Here is a 19,750-nt window from a genome sequence, read left to right as displayed (position 1 = left end):
CTGTCCCGTATCGCAAGCGAGATTGCTGTGTTGTTCATGTTCGAGAGACTGCCGTTCTTGCAGACGCTAACCGGATTGAGGCAACATGTCGTGAGTAAAAGGGCGACGCCAAGGTAGAGCTCGTGTCCAAGGGCGGAGTGTATAACCCATCTCGTGTCCACGTTTAAACTAATCATCACGTCTCACGGTCGGACTTTTGAAAGACAGGTATGAAGTGAGAGTATTGATTCTTCATCAAATCCATGTACTACTGTGGGTATCTCGTACACCAAAACTGGCTAAACATAATATTTTAGGACCACCAAACAGCGACTCCTCAGCAATGCAACATTTCATACATTTCCAGCTCTAGGCCTACGAGCCTGAGCTGAAGTTGGATCCGTCTAGAACGACAAGACCTGCGACCGTCGCACTGGACAGAGTGGAGAAAACACCTGTAATGAGAGCGGACATTGCGAGACGCGATACGTCACCGCTGCGGCCAGGACTAATCTGACTGAGCACACCGATTTGTGTACCCAGGGAACCAATGTTGCCGAAACCGCAGAGAGCGTAGGTAGCGATAAGGCGGGAGCGTGGGCTCAGGTCGTGGTAGGGGGACGCGGGGTCCTCGTCGGTGAGCGATTGGAACGCAACGAACTCGTTGGTGATGACCTTGATACCGATGAGACGAGCGACAAGAATCAGGTCGTTGCCTTGACGCGATACACCGAGGAGGAAAGCGACAGGGTACAAAAGGTAACCGAGGATCAACTCGAGTGTCAAGTCGTAGTCGCCGTCGAGGTTGATGTAGCGTCCCCACCAGGTGAGCAGACCGTCGACCAGGTTGAGAAGAGCGATAATACACAAGAGCGTAGAGACGATCATACCGGCGATCTTGAGACCGAGCCAGGCACCGTTGGCAAAGGCGTGGAGGGCGTTGGCGGCCTTGTGTTCATCGTCGTCGGGCACGACAACACGACCAGCAGTAAGAGTCTCCTCAGTTTCCGGGTATCGCAGCTTACTGAAAGCAAGCGATGCAGGGATACTCATGACGCAAGATGAAATCAGGGCTTGCGGGTTAAGGCCCATACCGATGTAGGCAACCAAAACACTACCGGCAATGGTAGCGAATCCAGAGCACATGACCTGGTGCATCTCGGCCATGGTGAGATGAGCAACGAAGGGCTTGATCAACATAGCAGATTCACCCTGACCGATGAAAGGAGACGCAGACGCGACCACTGCCTCAGCACCGGATACTCGCATAGACCAGAAGAAGAAGACGGCGAATTTGCCGATGAACCACTGGAGAATGCCCCAGTAGTACAAGAGCTGGACGAAGGAGACGAAGAAGATGATGGCCGGAATGACGCTGAACATGAAGTACGTGTTCTGAGATATCTCGGGTGTGGTCAAGAAAGCGACACCATCCCTGGCGAAACCCAAGAGTAGGCGAGCGAGTTCGGAGATGAAGTTGAAAATGTCGTATCCAGCCTTGGTACGGAGAACGAACAGCGCGATGATGAACTGCATGAGCATACCGACGATGACGGTATGCCATACAATCTTGCTGCGGTTGCGGGAAGTCGCCCAGAACATGAAGATGAAGACGGCGAGACCGAACAGCGAAACGGCCCGGTTTGCGCGGGTGTTGTCCTCGCTCTCTTCGCTGGCGAATGATCCGACAATGATGACAGCGATGGCAAGGCAAGCAGCGGCAGGAATGCGCATCTTCTCCGGGATGAGGTTGGCAATTCTCGTTCCAGTGTTGGCCCAGACCCAGTGCATGGGCTTGGTGACGATGGTGATCGGAACGTGCAGAGTGATCAGGCGAATCATAATGGCCAGCCAGAACAAGAATGGAATGATCCAGTTCTTGTCGTTGCGGTGCACGACTACACTGGCAATCCACCATCTGGTACTGTTAGCCCGAAGCACTCGAGACGATGGACGTTGAAATGCGCCTTACCCGGTGAAGAGCGCTCCAATAAAGATGTGGACAGGCAGTCTGAACGCCCGGTAGAAAGCACCAAAGGAAGAGTACCAGGGTTTCTTCTCTGCCTCCATTTCGGGATCAGAAGAGCTGCGCGTAGCCTTCTCGACTTCATAGTCGTAGCCACCGGCCTTCTCAATGTCATGCTTCTCGTTGACAGGGTGGCGCTGGTGGAGGTTGGTGCTGTCAACACCAATGGGCGTGAATTGGCTGGCGCTGTCAAGACCACTGGGCCGGAACAACTTGCTGGTCGGCTCGTCTGTGGTTCCGGTGGTGTAGACAACGTTGTCAGGGTGGGCCGCACGCGCGCTGTGGTGCACGTGTTCGTGGTGGTGCTCGCGCGCAATGTCTAGCGCCGGGTCGTCATTGCGGGCGACACCGGGCATTGGCGAGCCGTTGTGTTGGTCGCGAATATCAGCCATGGCGACGAATAGGCACAAGGGCAATTCCTGAACAGAGGTTGAACGACGAGGAACTGTTGGTTCTCATATCGAGGTCGGCCCTCGCGGAATTATATTTTCGCACCGTGGCACGCGCTACCACCAAAGTGGAGGGATCGCACCGTCGCTGGCCCAGACAAACAGTTGAACGGGCTCCAGACGGTCACTTGGCAACTTCCTCTTTTGCACTGGCTAGAGCACAGTAGCACAGGGTTCCATTGGCTCCCGGTCGTCTCCGCTTTCTGGAATATCTACCGTCTCATGTTGGTGCTCGCTTACTCGCTGTTCACACGCCTGTCTCTTGTGTCAACCCGACCCAGTACCGGCCGACCTACCGCGCTTCTGCAACCCGGACCAGGTTCTTATCTTTCCCCAGCCTTGATAGCCTGTCCAAGCGCCAATCACGGAGATGAACGTGCTGGAACGCCCGCCCAGTCCGTGATAAGCGGCGGCGAATATGCGCCCCTCCTCGGTTGAGGCTCTGTTTTGGGCTTCGCGTGGCGTTCTCGAAGCAACACCTCTGCCTTGACAACCCGACCTCCATCGTCTTCCCCGAGGTCGACGTTTCCGCTGCCCTGGGTCATGTGCAGAAGCAATTCCCAGGGTCTCGCAGCAATTACACAGGTGCAGGGGCGAAGACAGCATCTGCGAACCGTCGCTGAATTTCGCTTGTACTTTGTCTTTGTGGACCCTCCGGAATGCAGATCAGACCGGGTACTCCGTCTGACGCAAGGAGAGTCAGACCAACCCACTCCTATCAGTACACTGCAGCGGGACACGCGCGAACGCCATGGTAGCACACGGCGTGCGCCTCCATCAGCGAGTGTTGGATTGGTGTCCCTCAATGCTATCTGACCAACCGGTCTCGACCAGCGCTATCACCATCATTCCGATAACCAGGTCTGCGCTAGGGACGCTGGACCATCGAGCGCGCTTGTGGTGTCCTGCAGCTGAGGGAAGCTGGGGTTCTTATCACGAGGGCACGCATCGAGATATATGCGCCGAATCATGTCGCGGACTTCGCCTGTGTATACACTTTGGATAGCCGCTGTCTTGGCTGGCCGAGCGATCCAGACATGCTTTTGGACGCCAGACGCATAGTAATGGATGCCGTTCAAGATCCGCAGGTGGCCTTGGAACTAGCCTTGTCCCTTCCCCGCAGCGGGCCCAGCTCCATGCGGTAGCACATCGTGTGGGCTGGCATCATTTCGAGCTGGACTGCGAAGCCAGCCCTCCCGAATTCCTACATCACGCTGCTCATCACATAGGGAAATGTCTTCTTCGCGTTGCTCCAGCTTAACGTCTTACGCACCGACTAGGCCAAGTCGTCGGCACTTCTCCCATGTCAGGCTTACCACCCCACCCGAGGCCAACCGAATGGTTACAATTTACTGTACCTAATCATCCTTTACGTGGCGTCTGCTAAGAGCACAATCACGGAATGCTAACAACTAAGAGGCACAGCCATCCGCGGAGCCTCCATTCGTTGATTACATATATTCGATTCGAAGGATTATGGTCGATGCAGCACCTTATTCGCAATCCGGAACCACTTACTTTTTGCATCCGTGCTGTCCGTCATCTCGGTCAGTTCCTATCAGTGTCTGGGAGAGAGTCTCCACTTTCCGAGACGAAACACGGGTGAAATGGATGTGTGTGTACACCACGTCAAGTAAACACGAGCCTATACATCTGCGCTATTGCGTAAGGCCTGTCGACTAGTGTTAGGTGCAAATCATAGCGATATCACGATTATAATCGTATGTTTGCGAAGCACAGGCCGGGACGGTCGGAGCCGATCTAGGTATACACATCAGCCACAGGGAGGTGTGCCCCCAGATCCAGTGCACAGCTTCATATTGGGATTGTGAATCGAATCGCTTAGCACACTTTCTTTTCGGCAAGTCATCTTTCTTCTAGAGATGTTGTGCCTTCACTGATCAAATCACGGTTCCTCGAAACACGATCAGCGCAGCCTCCGAACGACTTTAGGCTTCTCTCGCGTTATCTATCCCAACGAGCTTAGCATCCTCATGCTCTTCGTCCACCCCACTGCAGCTCATACTTTTTAGCGCGCACTGCACAAGCCTCTTTACCGTCCACAAAGCTTGTTCCCTCGCTTCTCTGTCGTGGCTGTCACGTAGACGAGCACCATACGCCGTCGCTAAACCGCGAAGCCTTATTCAAACCTCATCAACTGAGTACATCAAACGCTACGGACGCCACAATAAGGTTGCGGGACACGACATGTTAGCATAGTGCAATTGCACCATACATCTCCACGGGTTTGGCGTACGGCTACCTGCTTTCGTTTAGGTTGATCACAGAATCTGGTCCCACGTACCTAGCCTTGCGAACGTGTGCTTGGTACTACCGCGTGCTAACCCGTGATGTGAACCTCATGCGGAGAGCAAACAAGTAGTCACGTATTTTGTAATGTGAATAGTGACGAATTGAGAATGTGCTCGACGTAATGGGGAAGGCCTGCTCACATAGCAAATAGGCCACATGGATAAATCAATATTCCAACATCGGTATGCCACTTGATCACACTTTGCGCCCCATGTGATTGCTCAACCACATGTCCACAGGTTCGCTGCAGAGCCAGTATCACACTGCATGTTCTCATAAGATGAGTACGAACAAGTGATTCGAATACGTAACGACAAAGGGTATAATCAGCCCGACCGAACCCTCAACCAATACTACCATACCATGCACCTTACACCGTACCCAATGCCGCTAAACAACAATACCGTTGATGATGATAATACAAGTTGCCATAACCCACATAACGAACGCCCCCTATGCACGGCGAAATCAGAGTGATGGAACCCCAAGCCTCTTACTTGCCTGTCAACTCGCCTTCCAGGTGCTGATAGTTTGTTAGTCATGATGTTACTGTGTCAGGCACGAAAGTGTTGAATACTTACCGACCACTCTGGAATGTCACGTATTCGCTGCCACATATATCTTTCCAAACGATTCGCCGCCTTTGCGTACGGCGTGCTTTCATTGTTGTACTTGCGGCAATTGTCGAAGATGAGCTTGGCATCTCTGATAAAGTCCTCGGGGGTAGGATAAAGATCCTTTTCGTGTTTCTCCTCCATGGTCGCGAGATCCATGGGCTCTTTGATGACGTCGTAATAGTCAAGCACCTCATCCTTATTGACGGGCTGTTGGAACGGCCAGGCGTTGCTGTTGTTCTGCATGTCGTTGAGGAGATGGAGAAGGGCATTGTAGTTGGGTCCGTGGCGGGGCGCGCGAGCGAGTTCGTCCATGACAGGTGACCAGCCGGAGTTCTTGATGGCAGGAATAGTCAGGGGGTCGATGGCTTTCAGTTCGCCCTTTGCCCATTGCGCTGGCGGCGCGTGGACTTCGTAACTCTTGCTCACGGCCCTTATCTTGGCGTTTGCGCATTCCTTCTGCTTCAAGAGCATTCTGCCGCTTTCCAAGTATCTTATCTTGGGCACCATGCTACACTGCATGATGGTGCCGCCTTCGTAGTCCTTGATGTAGCCCATCCATCTTGACTTTTCCAGTGTAATCTCCTTGGTGAAGCCTTGTTTTTTGAAGTATCCGATGGCATAGTTGTCGGCGTAGGTCAAGAAGTGCATGACCTGCGAGGTCGCTTTGACGTAGTCTTTGAGATGGGACATGAGATGGGCACCGTAGCCCTTAACCTGTTGATCCGAGGAGATGGCGCAAAAGACAATTTCGGCGAACTGGCCTTTATCGAAGGGACGGTATGTTATGCCACTGGAACGTTGCATTGTCAGCGTCTGGCCAAACATGGGACGAGAGCATTTACATACCCTACCACCTCGAGGGGATGTTTCACGATGGCTATGCTCAGATGGGTCCTGTCGTAGACGAGGCGCGCAATGTAGTCCTTTGGCATCTTGGGCAACTGTTTCTGGAAGATACACTTCAAGCCTGTCAAGATGATGGTGCTCTCCCTCTCCCCATCATTGTTGACCACTCTGAATTCAATCTCCCCATTGCGCTCTTCTATGACGGCGGGCTTCTCGGGGAACGGCACTATACGTTTCACGGGAGGCGCGGGGGCATCGTCGGCGGCAGAAGGTGTTGAGGGGTCCTGCTTTATGCGCTTGGGAGAGCCGTTGGGAGGGTCGGTCGTCGCTTTGCGCTTAGCTTCAGCGCGAGACGAGTTAGCTTGTAGTTCGCGAAGTCGTGTGTTGGAAGAAGACTGCCGGGTGTGTCGGCGAGGTATGGGGGGAGGAGCGAGCAGTGGTGAAGTTGGGGGAGAGGTGGGATAGCCCAACACGTCGCGCAACTGCGGGATGTCGTTGCGGGGAGACATGCCAGGCTTGTGGGTACGATGCACGTCTGTTGACACGCATGAAGCTTAGGAGGGTATGCGCACTTACTGTCGTCGGTCGCGCCCGCCATGTTGCAGTGTAGGGCGCCTTCTGTGTGCCGTCGCGCCTTCTCTCAGCCCTGTGCGTGGTGTTGACTGAATGTCGGGGAAGTTGCGCCTCCCGCGCTAGTCGCCCCACACCAATCACGGCCGATCACCTGCGAGTGAACACGAAAGGCCACCAAAGCAGCTTCACGAGAGAGAGACACTTACATAACCCAATTGCACGCCTGCACACATGTCGAGCCCACTTGTAGACGTCTGGGAGGCTGCCGCGTCCTCGCCCTTCAGCCCTGCTGTCGGAAAGAACACGCAGTTTACAGTCGGCTTCGTGCTGCTGGCCATCTGTATGTTGGAAGCTCTGCTGCTTAGTGGACCTCTGCTAACAAGGCGCGCAGCTCTCATCTTGACTACCATCTTCGGCTTGAGTACGCGACATAGCCACGCCCCTCTAGCGAACCCTACTCATGCGCACACAGACCGCTCCTTCATCAACCTCCCCGTTCTCGGTGTTCCCGCGTCATTAGCATTCGGGTACGTGGCCTCGGAAACCCAGCTACAACATGCGCCCACTGACTGCAAACAGCTTCGGCGCCGTCTACATGATCTGTGCAGTCGGCGTATACGTCTAGTTTCCTACTTCTCCATCCGGCGTTAGGGGCATACTGTGTACAATCTATGGAATACCAATAAAAAGTTCAAGACTCTCGAATCTACCTGCGCGATAGCCCGTACCCTCACACTCACAACACAGCACCATGGACGAAGAAGAGCCCCCGATCCTCACAGCAGTGTCGAGCTCTGCGCGACAATTGTACCTCCTCCTCCGCTGCATCGCCTTCTCCAACAAGGCTCATGTCCAGATCAGCGACATTGGCATGAAGCTTGCTGTGGACGAGGCGAGCGTCATGGAGGGTACGTACCGTCTATGCGCAACAAAACTTTGCACATTCCAATTCTGACACGACTACAGCGTCGGCCTTCCTCGACAAGTCTCTCTTCACAACCTACACCTTCAACGCGCCCGCCCCACCGCCGAACTCACAACACTCCGACAGCGACGATGAACTCGACCCAGCATCTACTACCACTCCCGCGTTTCAGATATCTCTTCCCGCTCTCCTTGAGACCCTCCAGATCTTCGGTCTCACCGACCCCTCCACTTCCAAACCACCATGGGCGCGCGATGGTGCATATCCCACCAGCACAGCCTTCACTGGAAACAACATATTAGGCGGCATGAACAACCTCTGTCGGATAAGCTACGATGGCCCCGGCGCTCCACTGGCCGTCACCTTAACAGAGGCGAGCATACGCACGCAATGCGATCTCACGACGTACGAGCCAGAGTACACAGACGAAATACCTTTCGATCGACAAGCCCTCGCCCTGAAAATCATCATGCGAGGCAGCTGGTTGTATGACGCAGTGCAAGAGCTATCATCTACAAGCCCAGAGAAGCTGACCATGTACGCCAAAACCGTGCGCGGCAAACCCTTCTTCGCTCTATCGTCATCAGGCACTCTAGGCTCAGCGCGCGTCGAGTTCAACAATCAACCCCAGCCCTCTGCCTACCGCACTCCTGCATCCACGAACCTCAACACGAACAATGAGGCAGCAGATCAGAAACCTACCAACCTGCTCGAGACCTTTCAGCTCAGCGATCCACAAGCCGTACTCCGCTCGTCCTACAAGTTTAGCTTGATACAAAAGGCTGCGCGCGCCATGAACGTTGCGACTAAAGTCAGTATACGAGCAGATACCCAAGGCGTGTTGAGTCTACAGTTCATGATTGAGGTCGAAGGTAGTGGGTCGGCTTCTCAAACTGGGCCTGGAGGGGCAACAGGCGGACAAGTGAGTTTCGTCGACTTTCGCTTCGTCCCGCTGGTAGAAGAGGATGACGAGGAGGCCGAGGGCGCAGACGTTGACGAGACCCTGATGCACAATGGCCCAGGAAGCGATGGCGAGAGTGGCGCTGATGATATGCTATGAGAGTACGATAGGCATCACTACTGGCAGAGAACAGGGAGCTTGAGCTCAGCGTATGCCGATTTTACCAATTCTTATATTTGCTAGTCTGTCCAGACCCGAACAGAGTAGGAAATGAAATCCACAATCGTACAATGTCTTATGTGATGAAGCAACCAAGAACCTTTGTTTGGCAGTCTCTTACTTAGAAGTCCTGACGTATTGCTGTGATCATGGCCCCGAACTCGACAATTCCTTCTTTTACTCAAGCTGAAAAACTCCACCTGATGAAATATAAACCCGCCATGGAGTCCATACGCCTGTGCTTGGACACGTGAGGTCAGCCAAACGTCTAGTCCTGACCTGAGTGCAAAATCAATCTGGATAGCGTAAACTAGGAGTACTCCGGACGCCCAGTCGTCCTGTCCATAGTTCTATGTAATGCGTCATGGGAATCAGCTTCTTTCTTGTTTTCTTCTTTCTCGAGTCTCGCGCCAGGCCATAGTATCCAATCTGATGCCCGTTATCGATGTTCGTACCGAGCCGCTTTATCGTCGCGAAGGGGGTATCGAGCTTGGTGAGTCGTGTATCAGGCGTGCTAGACTCGCGTCTCGATCGAATGGGGTTCGTGCGCTGCACGGAGCGACTTAGAACTCGAGTTCAGCTACCACGGGCATTAGCAATGGGTGGCGAATGTTCACCATTCGAATTCACCATTTGCTTTGTGGAACAGGTATCTTCCATACTGTTAGTGAAATCTCTTCAAAGTCTCAACACCCAACTTACTCCTTCTTGTTCGTGGTCAAGATGCCGTCCTTGAGCGTGCACTTCCACTTGTTCTTCACGCGCTGGACCTTGTCGTAGGTGCATAGCATATAGTCGACCATTTCATCGTCGCTGTTATCGCCATCCCCAAGTTCGTCCTCGGAGTCATCTAGATCAGAATTAATGGCGTCATCCGGATCTTCTTCTGGCTTCACGTCGTCGTCACCGTCGAAGCGCGCAGGAACCGGTGCGCTTGACGAGGCCTCTGCGTCTTCGGCCTGCAGGACACGCACAGCCGCCTTGCGCTTTCTGCCCTTTGGCATCGAATCGAGCGGTACCATGAGACCACTGTCCTGACGCATAGCCATGGCATCAACGCGAGAACGCATGAAGTCGTCCGCCGCCATGCGCTCTACTGCATCAGCAGCGCGTGCGGCCTTCAAGGCCTCCCAGTCAGCCATAGCATCACCCGAACCATCAGTCTGTGAGGTGTACATGTGATTTTGCGGTGGGGGACGCTGCTGTGGCATTCCCTGCTGCTGTTGTTGTGGAGGCCGTTGATGCTGCTGCTGTTGTTGTTGCTGCTGCTGTTGCGCCATCATGCGTTGCTGTTGCTGCTGTTGCTGGTTCTGCATAGGCATTTGAGGCAGATGGCCCTGTTGCGCCAGATTGGGAAAGTTCTGCTGCACATGTCCTTGCTGTTGCACTCGCTGCTGTACCAGAGCAGCTGCACGCTGGTGCGCGAGCTGCTGGTTTTGATCATAAGTACCGCCGTAGCCGTTGTTCGCAGTCTGAGCAGGAGGGTAGTTAGCAACTGGTGGCTGGTATCCTCCTTCTTGCTTCACGGGCACGTTGGGGAAGTTGAGAGCCTCCTGAGGTCCGGACACGGAAGGCATATCATTGTCAACCTTTACGTTGGACGGTACCGTAGGCGGCTGACGAACAGGCTCAGGAGCAGGGTCCCATGGGAAGTGAGCAATCTTGAGAGCGGATAGCCTCTCTTGCCAGCCCTAGCGATAGTCAGTATATGCTCAGCACAACTGCAACAAAACTTGATGTGAGAACAGCCGTCACATGACAGACTATGCCTTGTTGGGAAATGATGCGTTGGTCTTGGCGGGTGGGGGAGCTGTGCAGGGGCTATAAGAAGGCATCTCAAATACTGAGGCGCCCCCGGAGCTGCCAGACCGACCGGCAACTCCGCCCCGCTTCCAGCCGCCCATCACCCAAGCCAGGCGGTCACCGCGCGATCGCCGCAGCCAGCGAAACCGATGCGAGAAATGAATTGACAAGAAAAGTGAGAGATGTAAAAAGCGGTGTGACGGCAGTCGCAGATGTGCTGCGACAAAGAAAAGGAAGGCGCGCTGGCAGAGATGGAGGCCAGGTTGCAACATACCTGCTTCATCTCGTCGAGCGTGCTATGATCGACGCCCGACTCCTCGAAGTCATTCTGCGAGGTCTGGATCACCTTCTCGATGATCTGCTGGTACACGCCGCCCTGGTGGTTGCTGTTAGCAAGCCTGCCTTTACCCTTCCACCGCTCGCATGCGCGCCTTGGGGATACTAACCACGACCGAGTTCGACATGATCGCGAGTGTTTGATATGGTCTGAGCTATCTAGTATACGATGCGAGCTCTGTGATAGCTGCGCGACGGCTTGTGATGGTTGCTCGCGTGCAGAGGATTGAGGAATAGGCAGGCAAGCCAGGCAGGCGACGTCAGCGCTTGAGGCTGCAGAGAGGTGCGCGCTTGAGGAAGCTTCTGCGCGGTCAAGGAAGTTCTACGGATATCGCTAGCCCAGACGGAAGGCTTTGTACGACGTGTTCGGGTGCCCTCAGCTTTCGGGGTCGTGGGTGTATGAGTGATAGTGAGCGGCGTCCCGGCAATCATTGAGGGCGCCGGTTCCTTAGCGCCTAACGCTACTCTAGCGCCACACGTGACCACGCTCACAGCTCAACATCCAAAGTACGCGATGCAACGTTCTGGCAGATTCGAAATATAGTAGTGCTCATGATCAATATACATACGAATCGATTCAAATGTTGGTACAAGCGTCGTCAGTTCATCAATTGTACCTCAAACAGCCAACTGCATCCCATAAGAAGCAAAACTCCCGCCACTGCACTCGAATCGCACCTGGGTATCTCGGCATGCTCCTCGCAATCGCTACCGGCTAATGGTCATGCACCAAAGCCTTTTGTACCGCTGCATCAACGTCCTTGCGCCTATACCCCGGTGATCGCCCGAGACACACGCCATGTATAATGATCTCTGTTGTGATTGTCAGCCAACTGTTGACCTCTCGTAAATGTGTACACTCACCATCAATCAGCTTCGAAACGTCTAGCCAGGCAGTCTTCTTCCGTTTCTGCCTCACCACTGGTAGAGCTGCCGCTACATCGCTCATCATGTTCATGCCCAGATCTATGTTGTCCATGTTAAAGGCGGGTGTATGCGAAAACCCATAATCATACCCAGGTGCGAGATCCAAACCCAGGGTCTGATCATATGAGATTTCGTAGTTGACAAGCCTAGGGTATTCACCGGTGTTCCCAAAAGACAGGTCTAGCCCATAAGATCCACTATCCGCGATGTTGTAAGAGTTGTTTGGCGGATTTGTCGAGGTGGTTGACGGAGCTGCCGATCCGTTGGCGGAGTTCTGGTGAAGAGGAGGCAGACTCGTCGCGTTGTGTGGCCGTTGCCGCAGTGTACTATTCGGGGTTCTGGACAGTTCTTCGTCGTCAACGTCGATAACACACTCGGCGAACGAGCTCTTCGGGTCGAGCTTGCACGAGTATCTTTCTTCCAAGTAGCCCTGTACGTCGTAACAATCGAACCATTCCCCCTCGTATCCACGGAGGTCCACGCCGCGTAGCTCTTCACTCCTACCGTCTTCTGTATTCTCTATTATGAGCACCTTGTTCTCTGTTGGCCCAATTTGCCGTACGTTCCATCCGTTTCTGACAGACTTTACGTTGCCGGCAGCGTCCCGTCGCGGATAATGAGTTCCTGCACCACCGAGATGGAGGAATGGCGACTCCCACCAATCCAGGTCTTCGTCAATGCCACGGGCCATGATAGTTCGGAAGCGGCTTCGTATTTGATCGAGGGTCTCATGAGGTAGAGAAAGCTTGAAGACACGGTTGATTGCCTAGCTGCCATGATTAGCCTTGTATCACTACTCAGGAGAAAAGGCAGTGAAGCCACAGAAACAATTCCTACATCGACTAGCTGAAAACGTACCGTAGGGCGAGCTTGGGCGTTGCTAAGCAAATGAAACCCCGCCTCAAGCGCCGCCCTCGACAATCGTCTCGCAAATGTTGTTTCTTGGAAACTGTACGTTGTGACCGGAGGGAGCGTCTTCGACGATATTTTCGATAGAGGCGGCGTGGGCAGTCTGTTCGATGGCGGTGTCGCTTCAGGCGTCGGTACACGGACGGAGTACGTGTGTAGGTTTGTTGTTCCATACGGTGCTTGGTGCTGACTCAGAAGGTCTACAAGCCCGAAAGGCAGCTGCGTCGGTTGGGATGAAGTATGCGATGGTGATGGGTCTGCTGGAGGCTGCGAAGATCGGTGCGACTGGTCGAAGACCGAACCAGCTCCAAACTGACGGCAACCCACCAGATCGCTTCTACGGGAGTCTACATTGCCATATGCAGCACTGATGTGGGCGAGGTAGCTATCCGGTGTCGACAATTGTGGCTGCGGACGCTTCTCAGCGGCTGGTTTCGGAACTGCGGAGTATCCCCATCCAATGTGCTGCACTTCAGGCTCCGGTTCGGCTAGCTTTGGTGCACCATTCCCTTCAATCCCGTGTTCGCCGTGTTCACCATCTTCGTCTCCCTCGTACTGGCCCTCGTTGGCTGTCTTTGTCAAGCTCGCGAACGTCTCCGTTACCAGCTTGAACTCCTGGGCCAAACTCGGATTCAGCTGTAACAGACCTGACTTGACGGTGGACTCGTTTAGCTTTAGAAAGGCCTTGTTCATCTGCTCGATAATCGAGTGGAGCTGTGTGCTTTGACTCTTCAACGACGCGATGGTGGTTTCCTTCCGCTGCCGATATGCACGCTGCGCAAGCCGGATTTGAGTTCTTCGTCTCTGGTACACCTGTCAGTACATTCGACATGAATGCTGAGATCGGATCGCGAGGAGCTTCATGCTGGGTAGTGTCATCTGGAGCACGGCAGGCTCATCAGCGTCGTTCACAGGAGGTGGGGATGACGATGAGGAGCTCACAGTGGGTCGAGCTGGAGAACACATCAACGACTTGACAGCTTCTTCGATCAGGACAGGTGCGCATGTCCCGTTTACCCTCCCGCTCCAAGAGTTGACAACGACGAATCGGGTAGATAGAACAAAAAGGACGTTGCGTCTCCACTCACATCTGCAGCCGTGGCGTCCTGTGTGTCTACCCGTGGACGGCCCCTAGCCTTCTTTCCTCCAGCACCACCGTCATCGCCGCTGTCCCTCCTGCGTGAGCGCTTCCGTGATGTCTGCGCCTGTTCTGATTCTGAGCTCGTCATGATTCTGGTTTTCGCTTCTGATACCGCTGATCGAACAGAGTAAGGTCCGGAGGTATGTCACCGAAGGAGTTCGGTGGAACCAATAGCGAGACTGACTACGAAAGGCGAAAGGATGCTGAACCGAAGTCGGTCTCCACGGACTACTAATCACTCCGTTCCGACTCTTGAAACACCGCTATCGTTCACTTGTAAGGAAAATCGCAAACGCTTCGTACAGATTCTTAATGGAGTAATTTGGTTCGCGTAAAAATAGCGGGAAGACGTTGTGTACATGTAGATTGCATCCAGAACTAGTTCAACCTGACGCAAGCCAGACGGTAGGTATGGAAAAGCAAAAGATGCTCCGGCGCCGATTCAGTGAACGGCCGCTACAGCTCACAAGGTTCGAGATCGATCAAGGGTCCGCTGTTACACGGGGCTAATGCGCGTCTCCGCACAGGATGCGGCTAGTTCCTGCTGTCTGTAGGGCGAAGAGGCGGACGAGTGCGTGGGCGGGTGGGTTCATGACCATAGGTTTGCAGGCGTTGTGGTCCCATCTACGTGGGTTCATTTGCGTGCAAATTTATAACTCGCAACCCTATCCTAGACATTCTTGATGGTGAGATGTTTGAGACCGAGGTCGTCGGACCTTAGTAGCTGGGTGTGACCAATTGTTTCGTTGTGCGTCTTGTAGCTCTGGTGCAGTTCGGGAGGCTTTGGCAGCATGATTACTGAACAACAAATTTCCCGGAACGGCAAGTGCCGCATGCCAAGAGCTGCACGTGACAACCAAGGTGACTCCTGTCAGCAGTCTGCAGGGCTGGCGGTTATAAATTTTTCCCTCGCTTCATTGTCAGCTGGTTTCTTGTCAGCGCTTGATTATATAAGCTGTTTAAACCTCTCTAGCTTGGTAAATCAAACGGCCCCCTTTACGCTTCAGGGCGCGATACCTGGGCAGGCGCTTCCTTGGGTAGCTTCAGCCAAGTCAATACGGCATACGGGCGACGCGGCACCGGGAACAACGTAGATCCTAGAATATACAGATCATGACGTCAATGTTTTAATGAACGAGTGAACGAGACTGTCCAACTTACAAGTTGACGATGTCACAATCACGACTTCCATGCGTCTCAGGTACCAATGCACTAGCCCGGTCAAGGATATTTAGAGCTTGTGTATGATCACATAATCTAACGTTGTATATCTATGCTGATGCTTGCCCTGGACCGTGTCTAAGCTTCGGCACGACGCCCAACCAGTTGTTCGATTGTTCATCTTCGCCCTGCTCTGCAGCGGCCGCTGCGTGCCCACCCCCAGACTCCCCACTAGTGTTCTTCTCCGCATCATCATATCTATCTCGAACCCCATGCCCTGTTTGCTGACTGTTTGCATCCTTTACCTCCGCCTCATGTTCCCGTACCGGTCTTTCGCTTCTGTCTGCCTCTCTCCGGGAGGGGCTTGCAGATCTAGGCGCATCGGCAGCCGCATGATGACTAGTCCGAGATTCCTCCGCCGACAAAATAGCACGATCCTCATCTATGCGCTTTTCTCCTCTGTCTTCTGCCTTGATCCATGTTTGCAGATCCTCCTCTGAAGGTTTATGGAAACACCACATCTCATCAGAAGTCGTGTATCCAGTGCCCATACCGCCTTGAAAGTTGCGCTTAAACTTTCTTTGCAGACCAGCAGCTAACCGTTTCCTGAACTCATTGTCAACTCGTAGTCGGGCAGCTATCCACTGGTCGTTCGGTCGGTGGTCGTTGGGCATGTCTTCCATAAGAGGCGTGTCCAGAATCTTCTCATCTGTCATACATCGATTAATGATGGACTTTCCGCCTCCCGAGTCGGGCGTGACCAAGCGGAGGAACTCGAGGCTGGTGCTGACGTTGAGATCAATAGCTCTTTGCGGATGGACGGTGGCCTTCATGAACAACGATGAGACATGCTTATACAAGATCGAGAAGTCGCTTTGGTTGATGTGAACGGATCCTCGGACCGTAAGAAGATACGCAGGGGCACCATGCTCGCTGGCCTCCTTCATCAGGGACATGGACGCATCCCAGTTTTTCTGCCAATACATGAACGCTTCACTGGCGATTCCCAGCAGGGGGAGGTGTATTCGGTGCTTCGGGTCTTCCACAGGTGGCTTTACAGGCGCGCTACAAATGTGTTAGTTCCAATGTAACGATGGGGAGAAAGATATAGTCACCCCCAGATATCGTAGATTATCCCCGCTTGCACATTAGTAAATCTTTCGGTGTGCCTGAGCACTTCTACCACTGTTGCTGCTCCGAAACTATGACCAGCCACTGTCATTTTATCTACGTGAAAACGATGTTTCCATTGTGCCCAATCGATTCCGCCCAGACCTCTGGAAGAGCCTCCAACGTAGCCTTCGCCACGGAGATTCTGTCGTGCGATTTCCTCTCCATCGCCGTCAGATATCATCTTGAGTACACGGTATGCTTCCTCGAGCTCGCAAAGGCGCAGCTCTATCTGTGCGCTGCGCAGTTCGCCGTCGACGCCGTGCTCATTGTTCGGTGCGGTGTCCATCGGGTTATCTTTGGGGAAGATGTAGTCCTGCTATAGTCAGCCTAATAGTACCTGTATTACAGAACCTCACACTACGCACGACATAGTGATAACCTTGCGCAATTTCTTCGTCAGTGTGATCCAGATGCTGGAACTTGGCAAAGTCTTTGTCGTCTTCTGCGTCTCCGTCGCAATCCGTATGGTTCGCTTTCCCTCCTCCTTGGGCATCCTTTCTCCGCTTCCCTCGCTTCTTGTGATTAATGAAAGTCCGCGGTCCACTCCCGTCCCTATGCTCCACCGCGCACACGACGAAGCCGTAGCTCGCGAATTCAGAGCATAGGCTGCTGTATGCGGTTCTAGAGCCACCAAGACCATGACTAAACATCAACAGTGGGAACATGGGCTCATCGTTCATGCCCTCGGGCGGACTACCCTGCTGGTTCTTGATCTCATACCCGTCTTTCTTCATGTTGCCTTCCGGAGGCCAATGGGTCGCAGGAGGGGCGTTCCTAAAACCGCGCAATTTGGTGAGCATGGTAGTCGCGCCAAAGACGCCGATGCTTATAGGGCTCGGTATGCCAGCAAACCGCGCATAACCCTTCGCCGTCTCCATGCGCGGCCTTGGAAGCCATGTCTCGCGACTCCATTTCTTCTCTCCTCCTGGGGCGTTCCCGTTACCACTCCCAAACGAGGCTGGGTAATATAGTGTAAACAAAACAGTCTCCAACTGCAGAAGGTGCCGGCCCTTGCGCTTGATGTTGGAGATCGGACGAGGGTGTTCGACGGGAACTTCTATCTCCATGCTGCCTATAGAGTATGGTCCTGAAGTGGGAGAGAGGGTCGAGTTCGGGTAAGGGAGATGATCGCGTATCGATGCCGGCGGTCTCGTGCGTGGTTTCTTCGCGTTGGGTATCTTGCCCGAGGACGAGGGATTGAGGATGCTGTGTCGACGGGCGTCATCTTCGTCACCCGTGATGCGCGTCTTTTGACGCTCAAGGAAAGACATGGTCGATGGCAAGCGGTGGTGTGAAGGGTGATCGAGGGTATCTTAGAAGAAAAAGCGCGTAACAAAACGGACGCGGTAGGACCACGCCTCAGGGTGATGAAAGCGATACAGCGATCGCGAAGAGCAACGGCCGAAAATGCTTCGCCATGCTTAGCAGGCGCTAGGAGGCCCCGCCTGAAACGCTTGCTCCGCTGGCGAGACTGTGCGGATGCGCCCGGGAGACCTAGCTGTAGTGTTTGGTGTTTTGTGAGAATGCCGATGATGTCATGGGCCGGTTCCCGTGGAGCGCGTAAGTGGGGCCGATACCCCTTCGCCGTCCCTGACGAGCGCAGACACTCGGCCCACATCAAGCATGACGTGAATTTGCTGGCGTTCAATTTAAGTCATGTTGAATTGAGCTATCAACTAGGATGATAGATATCATACTTTTCCAAAAGTTGCACAGTGTGCAATATAGCACATAACGCGAGATAGACAGAGGCCATATGCGTCCAACGTCTCATGGGTGCTGCAGACTCGGTCGCTTTAGCTCAGGCTATGAGGTCTTCGACCTGTCCACCACTGGATATTGATCGGTACCGAAAGTAGAGTTGAGCGACACCTGTCCCGAAATCTTACCGTTCTCCATACGGATCCACGTGTCGACCACCTTCGCATCCAGCATATCCTCCTTGACGACGATCTGACGCGCGCCCCGGGTCCAATCAGTGTAGCCACCGTAGCCTGAGTGACGATTGAAGCAGATGTTCAGCCCGTTGCCGTTGCTAGGAGAGTTGCCAGGGAGGTCTTTGGCCCATTTCATGCACCAGTCTACACCATGGTCGTGACCCGAGAAAACGGCCATGAGGTTTTCCGTCTCTACGAGCGCCTTCATGAAGGGAATGTCGGCTCCACTGTACTTGCAGTTGTTCCCAGTATGATCGCAAATGTCGCCCTGGTTTCCTACACTCTCCTCGTTGATGCCCGGGTTGGCTGTTTTGGAACGCCCGTTATGTTGAAAAGAATCTGCGGCGTGTATCGGAATATGCACGAAAGCCATGCTAGGAACCGCGCGGCCATATTGCTGGCGAAGGGCGTTATTGGTATTGCGGAACCATCCGACAACCTGCAAGAATCAGTACGTTGTGAAATCAGTAACAAGGGTCTCATACCTTCTCGTCGACCCAGTTCGGAACACCGACATCATCACCAGTGGGTTGATACTTCATGCCTCCTTTGCTGTCAAAAAACCACAACAGCATCTTCAGATCAGAAGCATCCGTAGAGCTGTACACCGGGACGAAATAGTTGCTCCAGCCAACTTGATTGATATCGCCAGACACAGACTGCGTCGTGAAAGAGAGTTTCTTGCCATTGTTGCCCTTGACGTCCGACCACATGTGTTCGGACATGGCACTAGTGCTGCAAGTCTTGGAAGCATCATGATTGCCAAATGTTGCGCCGAAAGGCAGGTTGCGGGCGACGAGTGGAGCCACGACCTGATCGATCAACGGATTTGCGTCTTGAGGGGCCACCCACTCACAGGAGAGGAGATCGCCGTTGAGGACGACGAAGTCGGGCTGTTCGTTGTCGAGGACTGAGTTCATGACACCGATTGTTTTGAGGTCTGCGAATGGCCGGCCGCGCTGAGACTCAGCTTCAAGTGGTTAGTATATGATGAATCCAGGTTCATACGACGTAGAGAGATGTGATGGCTTACGCTCACCGAAGTGGAGATCACTGAAGACGGAAATTGACAACTGTCTATCCGCAGCGAACTGGATACCTGCATAGTAGGGCGCGGACCTGCTGTGAAGCACAGCGGCACTAACTGTTGAAGCCAGCAGCCAGAGGAAGTGGGTAGACTTCAAAGTAGCCATAACGGTTAAGTAGGATGTTGTAAGTTGTGCACTTAGAGGTAGCAGGTAGTCGAGCCGAAGGTGAAGCAAGATCAGTCGAAGTGAGAGTGCATTGCAGGCAAAGGAAGCGAGACCAGAGTGAAAGACTTGCTCACGCAGATAGCGAGGGCGAGAGTCAGGAAGGGGCGTGGGGCCCTACAACCCAATGGGGTCGAAAGTGAAGAGCGAGCGGCATTATGGGAAAGAGCCGATTGAACTCAACTCAGGTATTGTTGATACTTTACGTTGTAACGTCGATGCCGCCTATCTCAGATGCAGCAGTCGTGTGTGTTGTCTCAATTCC

At 53.6% G+C, this 19,750-nt stretch overlaps 7 protein-coding genes across 7 annotated transcripts; 1 reads left to right on the top strand and 6 right to left on the bottom strand.

Annotated features, from left to right (window-relative positions):
* Positions 1 to 354: 354 nt before the first annotated feature.
* J4E83_006078 (uncharacterized protein) lies at positions 355 to 2,361 on the bottom strand (the record flags this gene model as incomplete). The annotated part of the gene is made up of 2 exons (XM_049332993.1): positions 355 to 1,897; positions 1,952 to 2,361. The coding sequence occupies 2 exons, from the start codon at positions 2,359 to 2,361 to the stop codon at positions 355 to 357; spliced, it is 1,953 nt and encodes a 650-aa protein (XP_049187683.1).
* Positions 2,362 to 5,260: 2,899 nt separating this feature from the next.
* GCN5 (histone acetyltransferase) lies at positions 5,261 to 6,828 on the bottom strand (the record flags this gene model as incomplete). The annotated part of the gene is made up of 4 exons (XM_049332992.1): positions 5,261 to 5,290; positions 5,349 to 6,174; positions 6,231 to 6,570; positions 6,807 to 6,828. The coding sequence occupies 4 exons, from the start codon at positions 6,826 to 6,828 to the stop codon at positions 5,261 to 5,263; spliced, it is 1,218 nt and encodes a 405-aa protein (XP_049187682.1).
* A 726-nt stretch (positions 6,829 to 7,554) lies between these two features.
* On the top strand, positions 7,555 to 8,788 carry J4E83_006076 (uncharacterized protein; the record flags this gene model as incomplete). Its single annotated transcript, XM_049332991.1, has 2 exons — positions 7,555 to 7,711; positions 7,770 to 8,788. 2 exons carry the CDS (start codon positions 7,555 to 7,557, stop codon positions 8,786 to 8,788), a joined length of 1,176 nt encoding a protein of 391 aa, XP_049187681.1.
* Positions 8,789 to 9,546: 758 nt separating this feature from the next.
* On the bottom strand, positions 9,547 to 12,605 carry J4E83_006075 (uncharacterized protein; the record flags this gene model as incomplete). The annotated part of the gene is made up of 4 exons (XM_049332990.1): positions 9,547 to 10,539; positions 10,926 to 11,027; positions 11,784 to 11,800; positions 11,852 to 12,605. 4 exons carry the CDS (start codon positions 12,603 to 12,605, stop codon positions 9,547 to 9,549), a joined length of 1,866 nt encoding a protein of 621 aa, XP_049187680.1.
* Positions 12,606 to 12,815: 210 nt separating this feature from the next.
* Positions 12,816 to 14,052, bottom strand: J4E83_006074 (uncharacterized protein; the record flags this gene model as incomplete). The annotated part of the gene is made up of 3 exons (XM_049332989.1): positions 12,816 to 12,945; positions 13,224 to 13,636; positions 13,912 to 14,052. 3 exons carry the CDS (start codon positions 14,050 to 14,052, stop codon positions 12,816 to 12,818), a joined length of 684 nt encoding a protein of 227 aa, XP_049187679.1.
* Positions 14,053 to 15,235: 1,183 nt separating this feature from the next.
* Positions 15,236 to 17,569, bottom strand: J4E83_006073 (uncharacterized protein; the record flags this gene model as incomplete). Its single annotated transcript, XM_049332988.1, has 3 exons — positions 15,236 to 16,190; positions 16,241 to 16,611; positions 16,664 to 17,569. The coding sequence occupies 3 exons, from the start codon at positions 17,567 to 17,569 to the stop codon at positions 15,236 to 15,238; spliced, it is 2,232 nt and encodes a 743-aa protein (XP_049187678.1).
* A 535-nt stretch (positions 17,570 to 18,104) lies between these two features.
* On the bottom strand, positions 18,105 to 19,428 carry J4E83_006072 (uncharacterized protein; the record flags this gene model as incomplete). The annotated part of the gene is made up of 3 exons (XM_049332987.1): positions 18,105 to 18,674; positions 18,721 to 19,205; positions 19,269 to 19,428. 3 exons carry the CDS (start codon positions 19,426 to 19,428, stop codon positions 18,105 to 18,107), a joined length of 1,215 nt encoding a protein of 404 aa, XP_049187677.1.
* Between the last annotated feature and the right edge of the window lie 322 nt (positions 19,429 to 19,750).

The sequence above is a fragment of the Alternaria metachromatica genome (assembly GCF_023757995.1).
Source record: "Alternaria metachromatica strain BMP 0045 chromosome Unknown scaffold_13, whole genome shotgun sequence".
Taxonomy (NCBI): domain Eukaryota; kingdom Fungi; phylum Ascomycota; class Dothideomycetes; order Pleosporales; family Pleosporaceae; genus Alternaria; species Alternaria metachromatica.
This window is presented reverse-complemented; position numbering and strand designations above follow the sequence as displayed.